The 18,495-nt window shown below is 50.3% G+C and overlaps 1 protein-coding gene across 10 annotated transcripts in view; it reads left to right on the plus strand.

Moving 5' to 3' along the window:
- The window catches only part of SNX13 (sorting nexin 13), a 598,803-nt gene that overhangs the window by 227,476 nt on the left and 352,832 nt on the right, over positions 1-18,495 (plus strand). For all 10 annotated transcript variants that reach the window (XM_086941899.1, XM_086941902.1, XM_086941894.1 and 7 more), the window contains one exon: positions 8,694-8,782. In XM_086941899.1, the coding sequence (XP_086798025.1) occupies positions 8,694-8,782 (89 nt within the window). The remainder of the gene's footprint in view (positions 1-8,693; positions 8,783-18,495) is intronic.

Here is an 18,495-nt window from a genome sequence, read left to right on the forward strand (position 1 = left end):
CTCCCGTTCCGGCCGGAGAGGGAGAACGCGGAGCCGTGGCCGTTCGTCCTCTCGATCTAGGCGACGCCACAGGAGGCGCAGATCCAGATCCTGCACTGATTCATCCGCCAGGGACTATTCGCAGACGCTGTCGGAATCTCCAGGGACGAGGGTGTCGCCCGTTGACGACATCGTCTCTTTCCAGGAAGTGCTGTTGAGGGGTGCGGCTAAGCTAGGGATCACGGTGACGGTGCCAACAGCTACGACGTCCGTGATCTTCGAAACGCTCCACAAGAAGCATCTGTCTCGACCGCTGCTGCCGTTGGCTCCTGGATTGGTAGAGCCAGCCACGGAATTGTTTCTCACTCCGGCGGTGACGAAGGCAGCTCCCTCCAGGCTCCTTAAGAAATCCCGGGCTCCGGAATCTGACCAGGCTTTTCTTCAGATGGACCCGACACCAGACTCCGTTATCGTGACAGCGGCTAAGAAGCAGCATGCCACCACTCCTTCGACAGTACCGCCTGATAAGGACAGCCGTTGGCTGGACTCGGCGGGCAGAAAGGTCTGTGGGATAGCATCTACCACCATGAAGGCTGCAAGTGCCAGGGCTCTGCTGGGGCGATATGATCGTGCCCTATGGGAGTCCCTCCAGCAGTACGCTGAGCTCCTTCCTCGTGACAAGAGAGAGGACTTTCTGGAGATATTAAATGAGGGGATGCTGGTGTCGAACCAGATCATCAGCGTGGCTGCTGATGTGTCCCTCCTGGCGGCGCATGGATACTGCAACGGCATCAACCAACGGCGTCACGCTTGGCTTAGCCTCATCCTCACTCAAATCGGAGGCACAACATCGGGTGGCCAACGTGCCTTTCTCGGGGGAAACCCTGTTCGGCAACCATGCGGATATGAAATGGCCCGTATGAAAGCAGAAGCCGAAACCCTGACGGCTGTCGGTTTAGAGAAGCTGAGAAGAAGAAGACTAACACCTACCACCTGTTCCAGAGGCAGTTTGGGGCCTCAGGCAGAGGGCGAGGGCAGACTTTAGGACAGCAGCAACACCAGCAGCAGCAGTTCCGGAAGCCCTTCCAGAAGCGCCAGAAGGGCAGAGGAGGCCAACAATCCGCAGCAGCACCAAGGGCCCGGCTGGGTCTAGGCCCTGAGCGATTACTTCCCCTACATCCGTTACCCACTCCGGTGGGGGGAAGCGTTCAATTTTTTTCTGGCAGAGTTGAGAAAAATTACTCAGGACAAGTGGATTCTGAATATTGTTTGCAATGGATACAGTCTTCGGTTCACCAGCCCGCCTCCAGCTATTCCGCTGGTGAGCTCGCAGCTTCAGCTGCGTAAGCTCCAGGCTGAGTCTGACATCCTATTAAGGAAAAGGGCGATAGAAGACGTACCTCCGCCTCAAAGGGGAAGAGGTCTGTACTCTCGGTTCTTTCTGGTTCGCAAGAAGGACAAGAACGAGTTCAGGCCCATTCTGGACAAGTGGATTCGCAGAGAGAAATTTCGCATGCTGTCGTTGCAGCAGATTTACTGTCAGCTGCAACAGGGAGACTGGCTTTGTGCTATAGACCTACAGGATGCATACTTCCATGTGCCCATTGCACAGAAACACAGGAAGGTCCAGCAATTCCAAGTCGGCGCCAATCATTATCAATACACTGCCATTCGGGCTGAAGTCTGCGCCCAGGACGTTCTCGAAGTGCATGGCAGTAGTAGCTGCACACCTGTGGAAGAACAAGGTGTTTGTCTACCTGTACCTGGACGACTGGTTGATCAAGGCCTCCTCCTTCTCGGAAGCTCAAGCACACTTCCAGAAGACGTGCGTTCTATTGAACAAGCAGGGGTTGCACATCAACATGTCCCAGTCTGTCCCGACTCCAGTCCAATGCATACAGTACTTGGGAACCTCCATCAATACGCTGTCAGCAAGCAAGTCTCCTTCGGAAGGCTCAGGCTCTTATGGCCGTTCCATCTACAACAGTGAGGACGGTGTCTTCTCTACTGGGGTCGAAGGCCTCTTGTATCTTCCTCACGCCTCACGCACGGCTGCACATGAGACCACTGCAGGAGTGCTTGGAGGTTCAGTGGGATCAGAGGACAGGTTCTTGGAACGACAAGATACGACTGTCTCTGCATGCTCTACAGTTTCTGAAGTGGTGGTTGTTGGACCTGGCCCTTTTGGCAGGTTCACCCCGAGACTTTTTGCTTTTTCCTTGCCTGTTTCTCTGACCTGGTGTTGGCGATTTTAGGCCTCTGCGCAATTTTTCACTGTGGTACAGTGTAAAGTGCTTGAGCTCTCTGTGTATGTGTGGTGAGTGACCTGCCCTCCCATAGGAATGAATGGGGAATATGTATTCCCATGGTAGTTCCTGATGTGTGGGGAGTGCACATGTATGTACAAACTCGTGAGATTGAATGCTGCGTAATGATATATGCGGCATGACTGTGTCTAGTGTAGAAGTGCCACTTTTAGAAGTTGGCATATTTGGGTAATTTGTGTCTGGCATGTGATTGGCTGGTGAGCCTGGTCCAAGAGTGCCTGGGCCTGCTTGTGGATTGACTGTCTGGTTTGAGGGTGAAAGGTGCTGAGGAGCCCCAGGAGGTTGCCTGAGTCAACCCGTGGATAAAAGGCTGCATCTGCTGCCAGGGAAGTGGGAGGAGATAGCACCTGGGAGTGAAGAAGGCTGTGCCTGCCTGCCACAATGCTGGCTCCACCTCCTGCTGGGCGACTGTCGCCTCTGCCCCTCACACTGAAAGGAGTTCCCTATAACCAGTTCTAGCTGGTTCTCACACTGCCTGCATCCTTTAGACAAAGGATTTTATAGTCTAAAAAGGGGCTGTGTCCCCTTCCAAAATGTTCTTGTTTCCACTTGAATCAAACCAGGGGCATGCTGCTGCTTGGGCCCAGGAGGAAGGCTTGCCTCCCTGGGCCCTGCCCAGCCTCTGGATCCCCGGATGCTGGAGGAATTGCCTTGCTGGGAGCTGCTGTGCTCCATCTGGATGCTCCAGGACTTCTTTGGACCCTTCTTGCTGTAGGGGTCATCTCCTGATGGGGGCTATGTGCTGCCTCTTTGGACTTATAGCACTGGGGGAAGTGTGGAGCCTTTGTCCCTCTGAGCACCCTGTGATGCTGCCTTAGGAGCGCTTTATTTTTCTTTCTAGCGCTTGGAGGGCTGTCGATGGTCCTATGGCGCTTGAGAGTGCTTTATTTCTAACTTTGCGGCTGCCCACGCCGCTTATGCCCGTTTGTGTTATTAATCTCGAGGGAGCCCACCCCTCGGATACTGTCCGCCCGCCCGCAAGTGCTGAGGAAGGGCCGCCGCGCAGCCCGCTGCATCCCAGAAGTGGTTGGCCGGCCGGCCAATCCTGGCGCGGCCGGCCGGAAGTCCCGCCTCCGCCCGGGTACGCGTGGAGCCCCGGAGGAGAAGTGCTGGCTGGTGCGGGGCTCCCGTGTGCGGAGGGAGCCCCGTAGGAGAAGCGGAGAAGAAGCATCGCGGGCTGAGGCGGGGCTCCCGTGGTCTGGAGGGAACCCGAGAGGCGGTGGAGCAGTGCGGTGGGGGCGCGGGGCACATTGCCTGTGCCCGCCCCCGCCGCAAGTCCAGGCCGCCAGCTGGCGGAGAAGAGAAGAATCCCGCGCTGCGTAGAGGAGCTCCGCCGAGAACAGCCCGGTGAGTTGAGAGGGCTGGGGGGCTCCGTGATGTTGCTGGCGGTGCCGAATGGAGACAGAGTCAGGGCGGCCCCGGATGACAGTGGGCCGCCCCAACGTATGTAGAGCCCGGAGAGGGCTCCTGGGCCATCTCCTTGAGGCTGAGTCCTCCGAGAGGGACTCCAACGACCCCCGCATTTTTGTTTGGTGAGCCTAGATAGGCTCTGGGGGCATTTCCTTGATGTCGAGCCCCCGAGGGGAGCTCCAACGACCCCCCCACAGCTGTTTACAGAGCCTGCTAGGCTCAGGGGGCATATTTGTTCAGAGCCTGTGTGGCTCAGAGTGGCGAAGTTGTATTTTCAAGGGCTACTGAGAGCCCAGGCCACAGATTTGAGTCCTCAGCTGCCCAGCACTTTGTGGGCAGCTGCTACGTTTAGGCTTGTGCTTGGACTGGCGCTGCATGCCAGCACGCCCTGACATTTGGACACAGGGCGTCTTAGCCCCAACAAGGCCAGTTGGCCTAGGGACTGCCACAGGTGGTGGCCTATGTAAGTTTTGCGCAATGTGGTTACCTGCTATGTTTAGGATGGTAATTGTCTACTGTGTGTTTTTGCGCTATTGAGTTGTGTTGGGGCACCTCTGAATGTTTTTATGCATCATGTGTCTTTCTTTCCCTGCGCTGCACGTCTGAATGTTTTAAGCGTCATGTGTCTCCTAGCGCTGCACCTCTGAATGTGTTTGTGATGCATCATGTGCCTTGTTCTTAACACCGCTGAATGTGTAGGTTTATGCATCATGTGTTTCCCTTTACTACTCCTCTGAATGTATATTTATGCATCATGGGTAATGCGTTCTTTCCTAGACCCCTAAACGCTGTGTGATACTTAGGTGGTTGTCGTACACCTCTGAATGTTTTTAGGCTTCATGTGTTTTCCTTTACTACTCCTCTGAATGTGTTTCATGCATCATGGGTAATGTGTTCTTGTTTATACCCCTAAATGTATTTTATTCTTAGGTGGTTGTTCTTTCTAATACAGGTGGTCCTAGTGAGGTCCTGGTTCCCTGCGTGACATTCTCCTAAGATGTTTAGGGTTGTGTAGGTGGTACTTACCTGTTCCCAGTAGTTACTGGATGTGATTTATAACTGTTATTTTGTGCTACACTTATTCTAAGTTCTAGAAGTGCTATTCCTAAAAGTGTTGATTCTGACAGTGGCCCATGTGGCCCTGTCCTGTACATAATCCCTTGTGAATATTGCCCGTGCCAGTTGGCACAATGTACATGTGTGATTTCTATCTGATGTATTTTGACAATACAGAAGTTATTTTTATATAACCTTGTGTGGAGTTCCTTTTGTGGTGTGCCTAGTATGTTGTTGCTGTTGTGTGCTGGTGCAAATGCTTTACACATTGCCTCCGAGTTTAGCCTGACTGCTCGTGCCAAGCTACCAAGGGGGTGAGCAGGGGTTATCTTGGCGTGTGACTCCCTTGCCCTGACTAGAATGGTGGGTTCTGCCTAGCTTTGGCGTCAGCCTTAGCCAACCAGAAATAGCCAGTTCTAACAGTGGTGTTCAGCGGAGAATGGGTCATAAACGACGAAGTGCTAGGAGAATCTTCGCAAGGTGGGGGACTCCAGACGTTAATCTGTTCGCCACCGCAGAAAACAGCAAATGCTGAGACTTCGTATCCAGGTACTACCAACAGGGGACGTTGGGGAATGCCCTATGGATCGACTGGTCGAACAGCATTCTGTACGCTTTTCCACCCATTCCCCTGATTCAGGCGGTGCTCATCAAGCTGTCCCAGTCCAGGGCGCGGATGATACTGATTGCACCGGAATGGCCCAGACAGTGGTGGTTCACGGACCTGCTTCACCAGTCTCTCCTTCCTCACATACGGCTGCCCTGCAGACCGGACCTTCTCACGAAGTTCGGGGGCAGATGGTGCACCCGAACCTCTCGTCTTTGAGTTTGGCTGCATGGCTCCTGAGAGAGTGCAATATGGCCATTTGAATCTACCAGAAGATTGTAGGGACATACTGAAGGAGGCTAAGCGTCCTTCCACTAGGACTTCCTATGCTTACAAGTGGAAGAGATTCTGCATCTGGTGCAAGTCCAAGAACTATGACCCTACAACGTGTAAGGAAGATGTCATCCTTCCTTATCTTCTACATTTGGCGCAGTCTGGCCTTAATTTCCATTCCATTAAGGTTCATCTCGCTGCACTGACTGCCTACAGGAAATGCCCTTCACAGACTTCCTTCTTCCAGATCCCTGTGATCAAAGATTTTTTGGAAGGCTTGAAGAAAGTATTCCCTCCTTCGCCTTCATGGGAATTGAATGTGGTGCTGTCCAGATTGATGAAGCCTTTTGAACCTATTAATAAAGCTTCGTTGCAGCACCTGTCCTGGAAGGCGGCATTCCTCGTGGCCATCACATCGGCCCGCAGGGTGAGTGAAATTCAGGCGTTGTGTTGCCAAGAACCTTATACTGTATTTCATGCTGCTAAGGTTGTTATGGGTACTCACCCTAAATTTCTTCCCAAGGTTATTTCTGATTTTCATGTCAACCAGACCATAACTTTGCCTACGTTTTTTCAGAATCCTTCATCTCCAGCGTTAAGGTCTCTACATTCCCTGGATGTTAGGAGGGTGTTGAAATTTTATCTGGATAAAACCAAAGATATTCGTAGGTCAGACCAATTGTTAATCAATTATGGATCAGTCAGGACCGGTCTTGCTACCTCCAAACAGTCCATCTCTAGGTGGATTGTGTTCTGTATACAATTGTGTTACCAAAAGGCTAATAAGACCTTAGGAGGTCAATCTAAGGCTCATTCCACCAGGGGCAAAGCTGCCACGACTGCTTTGCTAAGTAATGTTCCAATTGCAGAAATCTGCAAGGCGGCCACTTGGAAGTCGGTCCATACCTTTGCTAAGCATTACTGTCTGGATGCTGATGCCAGGAGAGACGCTCTGGTTGGGCAGGCTTCTCTGCGAAATCTGTTCGCACAGTAGTGGTGTTAATTCTTTATTCTCCACCGCCGCTTTGGTGTGGGGACGGGCTTGCCATTCTATTCACTAGATTATGACTATGCACAGAGATCCCCTACTACCGAAGGAGTAGTTTCTGTCCTGTAACTCCAGTTCTCTAGTAGGGGTATGTCTGTTATAGTCATAAGCGCCCGCCCTCCTCCCCGGTGGAGAAATATATTCATGGAAGGAATGCTACAGGTCTGGCGTGTTGCGCCTTCAAAAAGAACTGAAAGTAAAAGGGACCTGCTGTGCATTCTGGGATACTGGGAGAAGTTCTGGAAAGTTTTCTTAAAGGCATAGTATCCTGTTTGAGCCACATAATGGCAGCCTATGGGGCTTGTCTGTCTGTCCATACCTTCCTCTCTATCATTCCAGAGGCTTTTGCTGGTAGAGGCAAGTTTCTCTGTGGAGGAAACTGGGCAGGCTGTGCTGTTTGTGGATTTTTGGTGGAATTTCTAGTTGAAGTACTGGACAGTGTAGCCTGTGGATATAGGCTGCATTTTCTGTCTTTAAATTCTCTCTTAAGTGTCTTTGCAGTTCTGCATTTTTTGACAATTTAAGAGATTATTTTTGATTGCTCTGGGGTCTACGCACATGGGCGAGACTATTCACTAGATTATGACTATAACGGAGATACCCCTACTACAGAACTGACTGGAGTTATAGGACAGAAACTACTCCTTCTTTATCCATCAGCCTATATTCCAGTGGTAAAGAATTCCAGAGTTTAAGAGCAAGGTGGGAGAAAGATCTTCCTCTCCATCCCTCCCTCCTGACCTTTGTTGGTTTTAGAAGTTTCTCCGTGCCTCGCTGCCGCCTGTTTGGGATGTAAGGAGATACTAGATACTAGCCTCTTGATTTTATGGGGACCTCACTTATGGCAAGCTTTTTGGGTGATGACCCGTATTTTGAAATTTATTCAGGCCTCTACAGTGAGCCAATGAATTTTGATTAAGTGCCTTTTCACTACCTCCCACGTAGGGACACTGCACAGCATCTTTGTAGCTGCATTCTGAACCATCTGCAGCCTGTGGGTTACAAATTTAGGTGCCCCTATGAACAATGAGTTTCCATAATCTAACCGCCAGGTGACTAAGGAATGGACCACTGTCTTCCTAAACTGTGTAGGAATCCTGTCTAGAATTTTCCGAATGTTTCTAAGTAGTCCGAAACAGGTCGCTGCAACCTTCTTAACCTGTGTCCCCATAGAGAGTTCTTTTTGCGTTGGAAAGTTGACGCCAAAATGGAGAAATAAAGTACAACGATTTGAAAGAATTTGGGGCCCCTTTCTTTTGTATCACAATAGACGGGCTCCAGAGGAGCAACCGTTTCCCTCCCACCTCCAATTCCAACAGCAAGAATGGATGCATGCTCCAGTCAGATGCCGGACTACTAGTTTGCGGTGGGTAGAAGTAAGAGGCATTTCTGATTTTTCAATGATATGCTTTGTTCTGTATTTTTCTTTGACCGTGTACGAACAGTACTGTTGTGATTATGTGATATTAATTGCTGCTTATTCAAATTTCTTTGCCATTCTTATATAGTTAGCAAATCCTACCTGATTTTCTCGATAATCTCTCCGATTCCAATTTCTTAACTTCCATTTAAATGCCGTAATCGTTAATGAGCTTGAGTACACAATGTGATTTCTTTTAATTGTTCTATATATGCAGCTCAGATGATGGTAATATTTAAACTATAAAAGAACATTCTTAAAATTGTGCAATGTTTTATTTTCTTGTCGTTCATTAGAGCGTGTTGGAGGCTGACCGCATTCACTGAAATACAATTGGCCAGAACTAACAATTTGTGTGATAGCTTAGGTGGGAGTACGTTTTCACAGGCTTTTTGTTCCTGAGGAACGGATATAGGGGATGGCATGCCGCATTTTAATAACGTGTAGGAAGACTTCTCTTATATGAACTGTTTGCTTTTTATTACTGGTGTTCCACATCTAGAAATTAATTTCTTTATGCTCCACTTATTAATGGAATTTTTTTAACCTTGCTTGTTTCTGTGTCGTCAATAGGGTTCCTGAAAGATCTGTGTGAGATTTTACTGTACTTACTTCTACCTCCTGGAGACTTCCAGAACAGGATCATGCGATACTTCGTTAGGGTAAATTCAGATCTCTAATTCAAGTGTCTCATTCTGTCAAAAAGTGTGAACTTTGTTTTCTGTTGATCGTCTAGCATGTGCCTTTGATGTTTAAGTTCACTCAAACATTAAAAGTTTCAATGTTCCTGAATTGCTATTTGTCTTCTCTGTATGTCAGTTTCTAACAATACATCCATTTTCCACTTCGCCAGCCTATAGTTCTTAAATTTTGTTTACTTGTTTTTTTGTTGGTTTCTCACCTGTTCGTCATGCTGCCTTTTTTTTTTTTTACTGAAAGTACGTTTTTAACCAAATTGGTCTTTCATTTCTAAAGATTTAACAAGTTTAGCAGAAATTAGCACGTTTAATGCATAGATATGGTTATTCTTTGGAACCTATCAACGGGATTAAACTAACTATATGCTCTTAATTTGCTCAAAGAGGGCATGGAGTGCCCTCACCCATTATCGGACTGCCTGTTCCTCTGTGTTTGTTAAAGGTGGATGGAAAAGAAATGTAGGGAATAGATTTGAGCAAACCCAAAGGGGATGATGGACAGTGTTGAACATTGCAAGCACTCGCCCCCAATCAACTGATCTGGGTTTAATCCATCATCATTCTTTAGCTCACTCCACCACCCCGGTTACGACATGGCTATATGAAAATCAGTCTGACCCTGTGCCTCATGGGAACAGTCCAGCCTGAACTGCCAAGCAATGTCTTCCCTGGACCTTAAACGAGCATTGTGATACCTAAGATAAGATCTTGCTGGGAAAATGCTCTTCGCCACACTATCACAGATAACAAATGGCCTGATTGCTGTTCTCAGACAGTGATGATGACTCCAAATGGAGGGTTTAGAGTAATACGCTTCAAATTTCTACATCCGGTTTACAGCACTGAACTAAAATTAAGGAGTCCTAGCTTAGCAGAGGAGTCACACTGTAGAATGCTGGAAGCGGATTTTTTGAGCATTGGAGTGCGATTTTTGCTCAGATTTCTTTAAAGATAGATATAGATATCCAGCCATCACCCATGTTAGCATTGCTCCGATGCACAGTAAGATTTGGTGTCATACAAGACTCTTGACGTCCATTGCTTTATTACTGACTTAGAGGAAAGTGGTGTTTGTGGAGTAGATGTTGTAGGAGAGTAGGGTCTGCAATCCTATGGTCACCCCCGATTTTTGCTTTTTGCTTCACTGGTTTACGACTGTTCGAGGCATGTGGGCTGCTGAATTCATATCTGTGCATAGATCGCCGCCTAGTGTTGGTTCCGGATGATTGCACATTGTTGTCCTGGAAGAGTCTTCGAAGTATCACGAGATAGGTGGCTCCTCCCCTGGACTACAGTGCGCATGGGCATCGACTCCATCCTCAGATTGTTTTTTTTTCCGCCATTGGGTACGGATGTCTTTGAATTCCCTCTTGTCGGAATCAATAGAAAACTTTCTTGAGACCAAAAGGTCTTTAGTCTAATACGTCGGTATAGTCTTGCGTTCGGTCTTAGTTCTTCCAGCTTGGTTCCGAGCCGGATTCTCCACACCCGCGTGCTCTCGGCGCGGAAGGCCCAGTCGACGCTCCAGACCTATCGACCGTCCAGACCTATCGACGTCCATCATGGAACGAAGTCCATTCAAGAGATGTCCCGTCTGCAACTCGAAGTATCCCCACATCGACGTCCACCCGGTGTGCAACAAGTGTCTGTCGCCGGACCACGATGAAGACAAGTGTATGGCTTGTTCACGCTTCAGGTCCAAGAAGACGCTTTAGCTTCGACGATCTGCGCGCCAGGAGGCCCAGCATGCTGCACCGACGCCTGTGGACATCTTCGATGCAGGGGATGTCGAGGACGAATCTATCAAGGACATTTCTGAATCGAACCCCACGTCGGACGTCGACTACGACACGGATGCAGAGATGTTCGAGGCCGAAGAAGTCGTCGACGAGGTAGGGGACGACGACGACGGGGCCCTCGGGGCCATGGAGGATAGCTCGGATGAGGAGCTTCCTCAAACTGACTCTGGGGCCGTGCCAATTTATAAGGCTCAGGTCGAAGGATCGCCTTCGGGCCTTACCCAAGATCTCACTATGGGTTCTACGGCCCCGCCTTCGGGCTCGGCCACGGACATTGCTATCGAGGCACTCCCTGGTAAAACGAAACCGAAAGCAAAACCTAGGGTCTCGACTCCAGATACTGCGCAGGTGCCGTCCTCGAAACCGAAAGTGCTCATCACTTTGGTCGGCTCCAAGGCCTCGAAGACCTCGGCGCCGAAGAAGCCGAAGGTGGCTGTCGAGCCGAAGGCTCAAGTCAAGGGCGTCGAGACGAAGTCTGCCGCGCCGAAGACTAAAGTGAAGGTGGTCGAGCCGAGCACGTCGACGCCGGTAAAAGCCTCAGCGACCCGAAGAAGGCTGCCGGCGACCCGAAGAAAACTCTCGGTGACCCGAAGAAGCGGCTGGATGAGCCGAAGGTTCTTGCGACTCCGCGTCAGACGGACAAGGCCAAGGGCACCGCGCCCCGAGAGTCGACTCCAGGTGTGACCTCGAGGGATTCCATTGAACCGGCGCGCCCATCCGCCACGTTCACCAAGAAGGTGACGGACTCCCTGCAGCGCATCAGGGACGGGACCGCGTCATTCGGTCCGAAGGATCCTCCGCCTTCGAAACCGGTGGAGAAACGACTTAAGGCGTCCACGCCCATCCATTTCACGTTGCCGCCGAAGACGGCGCCGAAGGCTTTCGCTCCTAAGGCAGTCGCCGGCGTGCCCGAAAAGGTCTCCTCGGCGCCGAAGTCGTCAGCGGTGGTACCCGGCCCGCGACCTCGACGACCTTCAGTGGACGAGCATCAGGAACACTTCATCGATGCCGAAACGGGCAAGCTTTCCCTCCACAAGCGGAAAATCGCCCCAGAACGCCCAATGGAGTCTTACAAGATCCCTCTCAAGAAAAAGAAGGACTCTGCTTTCACTCCAGCCTTGGTGGAACCACTTTCCCCACAGACTCATAATGTTTCGCCCACTTACTCGGATGTGGACGCTGGAGAGGGGGATGATGAGGATGAGTACAGTTATCCTGTCTATACAGACCCTGAGGATACCAACGAACCCTGGGCAGCTGGTGGTGACCCAGGGGATCCTCAATCAGGACAAGACCATCAACTTTTTTCTGCAAAAACGTCCCCTACAGAAGACTCTGCAGCTTTCAATGCCCTCATTGAGCGGGCAGCTAACAATCACTAAGTACAGCTCTAGGCTGACCCGGTGGATGTCGATTTCCTTTTTGATACCTTCTCAGTATCAGAAAAAACTGTTACAACTCTGCCTATGCTGAAAGGTGTTTTAAAGCATGCTGCTGAGATCTTTAAAGAACCTACCAGGGCGAGGGTGATAAACCCTAGGATTGAGAAGAAATACAAGTCAGTCATTGATATTTTTAAAGAACATATTGATTGCTGCTCTGTTACCTTTTTAATTACTACACCTGTGTGCTACAATTTTTAATACTTCTCCTGTGTGTGCCTGTGATTATTTGTAATTCTGTCACTGTTTGGGCACTGTACTCGAACCCAGCATTGGAGGCGACTTGCTCCAGTGGGTTCTGCCATTTTGGGTTGGGAGACGTCCGAGCAGTGCAGTGCTCCGCCCCTCCCGCCCTTTTCTCTTTAGCTGACTCCTCTCACAAGGAAGCGCAGCGGACGAGGGCAGCGGGCGCGCAGGCGGCACGCCGAAGGCTCGCCAAAGGCGAGCCCGTCTGCGCCCGTCCACGCCGGTCCCGCGCCCAGTGCCAGACCCCCTGCCTCTCCCAATCTAAGCCCTATACCCAAACGGGCTTATAGTAGAGAGACACTCTGGGCCTTAAACTTTAAGCCCCCCAGCAAGGGCTGCATAGTATGGGAACCTGGGACCAATGCCCCATTCACATCTTCACACTGCCCCAAGTGCGTTCAACAGCTGCCCAAACCCCTCTGGCTTCCTACTTCAGCCCAAGGAAACCATAATACAGCTCCCATTAGGAAAAATATCCCCCTGGTGAAGTGCCTCCTTCTCAATACGAGATCGCTAGTGAAACACAGCTCGGAAATAGCAGAGTTAATTCAGGATGAGGACATAAAAATAGCATTTATCACTGAATCATGGACGGACGCAGCATCAGGTCCAGATATAGTGAAAGCCACTCCCCAGGACTTTGTCTGCCACACTCAAGACAGGGACAAGAGGAGAGGGGGTGGCCTTGCCATCATCCACCATAAAAACATTCGAGGCTCCTTTCAACCCGGACCCGCCGGCCTTGATGAATCGCTATTTTTCAACTTTACTCTCTCAAATCATTTGTCCCTCATAGGCTGCCTTGTTTACAGGTCCCCAGGTGAGAAAATGCGATTTTTAACAGCCTTAAGCAAACTATTAGAAGCGGCAGCAAGTACCCAAAGGTTCACACTTCTTGGTGATTTTAACTTCCATTTGGAATGCAATACAGACACAGACACTCGTGACTTGTTAGACCTACTGCAGGGGATAGATATGATGCAGCTGGTAACTGACCCCACACACAGAGCAGATCACACCCTAGACGGGATTTTCTCAAATCTTCCCGGTCTAAAAGTTACTTCGGTCCTACCAGTCGCCTGGTCCTACCACTCTGCAATTTACTTCGATATTCCCCTCACCACCCCTGAAAAACCACCCAGCACTAGAAACGTCCCGAGACAAGTCAGAAAATGGAAGAACATAAAAGGGGACGATCTGGATAACTTACTAAAAAATTCCCTGACCTCTCTTCCTAACAACGTGGAGGAAGCAGCCAGCTCATACACGGCCTGGCTGGACCAGGCCTGCTTACGCTTGCCCCCCCCCCCCAAAAACCACCCACTCTACCCGGACGAAACCGGCCACCCCGTGGTTTACTGAACAAATCAGGGAACACAAAATACGTTGTAAAAAGCTCAAAGGTCTGGCGAATGAATTATAGCGAGCTGGACAAACAAATTCTCAACTCCGAGCAAAGACGCTATAAAGAAAGTATCCTACAAGCAAAAAAGGCCTTTCTATCCAAACAAATTGAAGATGCCAGCAATACCCCCAAAGAACTTTTCCAGACGGTCTCTTCCCTAGCAAACCCTAAAACCATAGAAATTCCCTCCAGTCTCGCACTATGTGAAAGCCTAGCTACCTTTTTTCGTGAAAAGGTCGAGAAAATCTTCTTTTCCTTAGATAGCCAGGTGAAGACTTCCCCCTCGACTGAGGACCCAAACTCCCCCAGACCTGCGGTCAGTCTGCAACAGTTTGAACCCATTATGGAAAAGGACGTCATGAGTCGCATACAAAAAATCAAATCAGGCTCCCCTCATGATCCCTGTCCCACTGCAATAGCCAAACTAGCACCAGACGCCATTGCCAGGGCACTCACTCCCCTTTTTAATCAGATGCTGGAGAAAGGGGAATAACCCTCCAGATGGAAACGAGCCTCCATCCTGCCCCTGCTAAAAAAACCTAACTTAGACAGCATGGATATGAACAACTATCGCCCAATAGCCGGACTCCCCCTTCCTGCCAAAATAATAGAAGGTAGCCTTAATGCCCAACTAAGCACTTTCCTAAAAACAGGGGATCATCTTGATTCTTCCCAACACGGCTTCCGTGCGGAACACAGCACGGAATCCGCTCTGATCAAATCCTTGGAAGACATAAGGCAAGTGATGGATACAGGAGGCAGAGCAGCCCTGATCCTGTTGGATCTTTCTGCGGCCTTCGACACGGTCCACCATAACTTACTGGTGGACCGGTTGAGGGCCTGTGGAATCCAGGGAAAAGCACTAAAAATCTTTCAGGCGTTCCTGTCCGATAGAACACAGTTCGTGGCGCTTGGAGACCACGAATCACAGTCATTTGTCCTACCCTGTGGAGTCCCCCAGGGATCTTCGCTTAGCCCTACCCTTTTTAATGTTTATGTGTCTACCCTTGCCCCGGTGATTAGATCGTTCGGTTTTCAACTCACGGCCTATGCCGACGACACACAGATTGTGGTGTCCCTGCTACCCGGCAACACTGACAACACCGCAGACAGATTCAAAAACTGCATGCACGAAGTGGGATGCTGGATGGCACAAAGTTGCCTTAAACTGAACTCCTCGAAGACAGAGGTCCTGCTCTTTGGAGCCAGAGAGAACTTCTGGTCCCCGAGATGGTGGCCAGATGAAATGGGACCACTCCCCGTGCCGGTTGACAAAGTGAAAAACTTGGGCATTCTTGTGGACAGCTCTCTGTCCTTTAAACCTCAGATCAACGCTCTCTCTTCCTCCCTCCATTACACCCTCAAAACCATCAGAAAAATTCTCCCTTACCTGGAGAAGAAACACAGGAAAACCATTGTCACTGGTCTAGTGCTTTCGCGTCTAGACTACTGCAATAGCCTGATGTTAAACGCCCAGCAGAGTGTACTCAACAAACTCCAACTGTTGCAAAATGCAGCCGCCCGCCTGATCACCGACACTCCCAAATTTGCGTCGGTATCCCAGGACCTGGTGGCTCTACACTGGCTGCCAATTCGGAAGAGAATTGCATTCAAGGCTTTGTGTAAGGTCTTTAAGGCCCTTCACGATATGGGCCCCAGACACATGAAACTGCTCTTTCACTGGCATAAACCAGCACGAACCCTGAGGTCAGGAGAACTGGCCCTGGTTACGGTCCCCAGAATCAAAAGAGCTCGATGGGGAGGTAGGAGCTTCTCTCTTAGGGCGGCAGAGGCCTGGAATAAACTTCCACTCATGCTCAGACAAACTCAGAATCTGATGGCCTTTAGAAAAGGACTCAACACATGGCTTTTCACTCAGTAAGCTTGCGCTCTCACGTTTGCCCTATCAAACCAGCGCCAGGACACCTCCGGGTATTAGAGCGCTCAATAAATGTGCTAAAATAAATAAATAAATAAATAAATAAATACTGATCCTACCTACATCAAAGGACAGTTGCCTCTGGACTCTCTTGTTGTCTTGAATGCCCGGAAGAGGGCTAATTCTCAGACTACGGGTGATGCTCCTCCCCCAGACAAAGAATCCAAGGTCTTTGAGGCATCGGGGAAGAGGGTAGCAGCACAGGCAGCCAACATCTGGTGCATTTCTAACACACAAGCGCTTCTGGCGCGCTATGACAGGGCACACTACGACACACTGGAGACCCTGTTGCAGCACCTGCCTGATGAATACAAGGAGGTGGCTGAGATGCTGATTCAGGAAGGGAAGTTAATCTCTAACGCTTCAATTAAGTGCGCTCTGGACGCAGCTGATACCGCTGCCAGAGCTATAAACACTAGTGTTATGCTACGGCGACATGCCTGGCTGAGAATCACTGGATTTAAGCCAGAAATCCAAACCACCATCCTTAACCAAACAGTCAACCCAGATCACCTGTTTGGCCCGGAGGTTGACACCACCCTAGAAAAGATAAAAAAGGACACGGAGACTGCGAAATCCATGGGTGCCTTACAGTCCCAGCAGTTTCGGGGTGGGTCTTTTCGTCGCTCAAGCACTAGAGGCGTTACCAGGGGCCATCGCTCCCAGTCCACGCAGTACTACAAGGGCAACACTCAGTCCACATATACCAACAAGAGTCGAGGTGGATATCGTGGTAACAGCGCCAAGGGCAGAGGTCGTGGAAACAACAGCTCCAGATCCTCTGCCACCAGCAAACAATGACGCCTTGTCACTGCCCCCCGACCATACAACACCGGTTGGGGGGAGACTCCAGCAGTTCCTGCCCGTCTGGAAGTCCATCACCACAGACAGGTGGGTCAGGAAACTTATCCAATACGGTTATTGTCTGGAGTTCACATCCACTCCACCCAACATGCCCCCAAGAAACCGTCCTATGTCGGCCGAGCATTTGCACTTATTGCAGTAGGAAGTCACCGTTGTGCTGCAAAAAGGAGCAATAGAGCTCGTTCCTGTCCAAGAAAGAGGCACAGGGGTGTACTCCCTGTACTTTTTTTTTTTTTTTTTTTTTAAACCTTTATTGACGTTTCAACCAAAGACAAGTATGGGCCTACAACCCCGGGGGCCGGCCGCTAAGCAGTTAGAGTAACAGAAAGCAACTTTTAATCACATGCAGCACCTCGGGGAGCAGATTCTCCATGCTAGTATACTCTTGGCCACTGAACAGCACAATTAGGAAAACAGGATATAAGAGGTTTTCATTTTATAATAGAGGATAGAAGGATCAGGTGCCAAACAATTTCCCAGCAGCGAAAAATGGCAGGCAGAATAGTAAACGTGTCAACAATAAACAGCAATCGATCAAGTCAATGGCGCTGAAACAGGAGGTTCAGGATGTGGAGGAATATCACGGTCAATTTGCGCCTATTAGTCCCCTGCCCTAAGACCCAGAAAACACCACGGAAATCGAGGCACAGATGTAAAAGCAGTGATTGACACCAAAGGAAACCCACTGTACTGACCCCAGAAAAGAAAAGACACAATATGTGCCCAGTGTGCGGTCACAGGTAACAGCCATCCTCACCCTGGGTCAGTACTAGCAAAAATCCGGGAGTAGCCCGCGAAAATCGGGACGAGTTACAAGCAGCGTCCGAGCAGCTCACTGGCGAGGGCTCAGGCAATTACAGAAGCATCTTGGAATTGCCACCTCGGGCATTCACTGGATCCGTTCCGCTCAGTGGTAGGAGTGACCACAGCGAAATTCAGGCCAATATTCGCACCGCTCCAGTAGACCGACTCCACCCAGTCACCAATGGCCGCTGTTATTGAACTAGTACCCGGCCATGTTGTCCACCCGAGGTCCCGGTTCCAGGGTTGCACAGGCCGCAAACTTCAAATGAACATTTCTCCGGCGGTACCGCCGCCAGAAACATCAGGATCGCACGATCGGTTGCCGCTCTCAACCACCAACACGGGCATGTAGCGCAGGCTCAGGATCTCGTGCAGGATATCTGTGCGGGATGTGGAGGTTCACGGAGCCGGGAGCCTACGCTGCCGTCCCGATCGCCATCTTGGCTCCTCCTCCCTCCCTGTACTTCTTAATACCAAAGAAGGACGGGTCCCTCAGGCCCATTCTGGACCTCAGGCCACTCAACCATTACATCCTGTCGGAGCACTTCCATATGCTGACCCTGCAGCAAGTGCTCCCGTTGCTCAGTCAGGGGGATTTTCTCGCAACTTTGGACCTAAAGGATGCGTACTTTCACATTCCACTGCACCCTTCACACAAGAAATACCTCCGGTTCACCATACAAAACCAGCACTACCAGTTTAAGGTTTTGCCTTTCGGTGTCACCACGGCACCCAGGGTGTTAACAAAGTGCCTGGCGACAGTGGCAGCGCATCTCAGGAGACGGAACATCCACGTCTACCCTTATCTGGACGACTGGCTCATCCAGGCAAAGTCAGCCCAGCAGTGTGCTGCCCACATGTCCCACACCATTCACCTCCTGCAAGATCTGGGATTCTCACTGAATTACCCAAAATCCGACCTCCAACCCGCCCACATACGGCAGTATCTGGGTGCGACCATAAACACTCTGGCAGCCTCAGCACAGCCAAATTCAGTGAGGGTCAGCAGCATTCAATCGCTGATACAGAAGTTGAGACCTCAACACTCGCTTCCAGCAAGTGTTCATGCAGTTGATAGGCATGATGGCCTCCTGCATTTCCATAGTCCCGCACGCGAGACTACATATGCGCCCGCTTCAGGAGTGCTTAGCACGTCAGTGGACTCAGGCTCACGGGCA

Source organism: Lissotriton vulgaris, chromosome 10, assembly GCF_964263255.1.
Source record: "Lissotriton vulgaris chromosome 10, aLisVul1.2, whole genome shotgun sequence".
NCBI lineage: Eukaryota > Metazoa > Chordata > Amphibia > Caudata > Salamandridae > Lissotriton > Lissotriton vulgaris.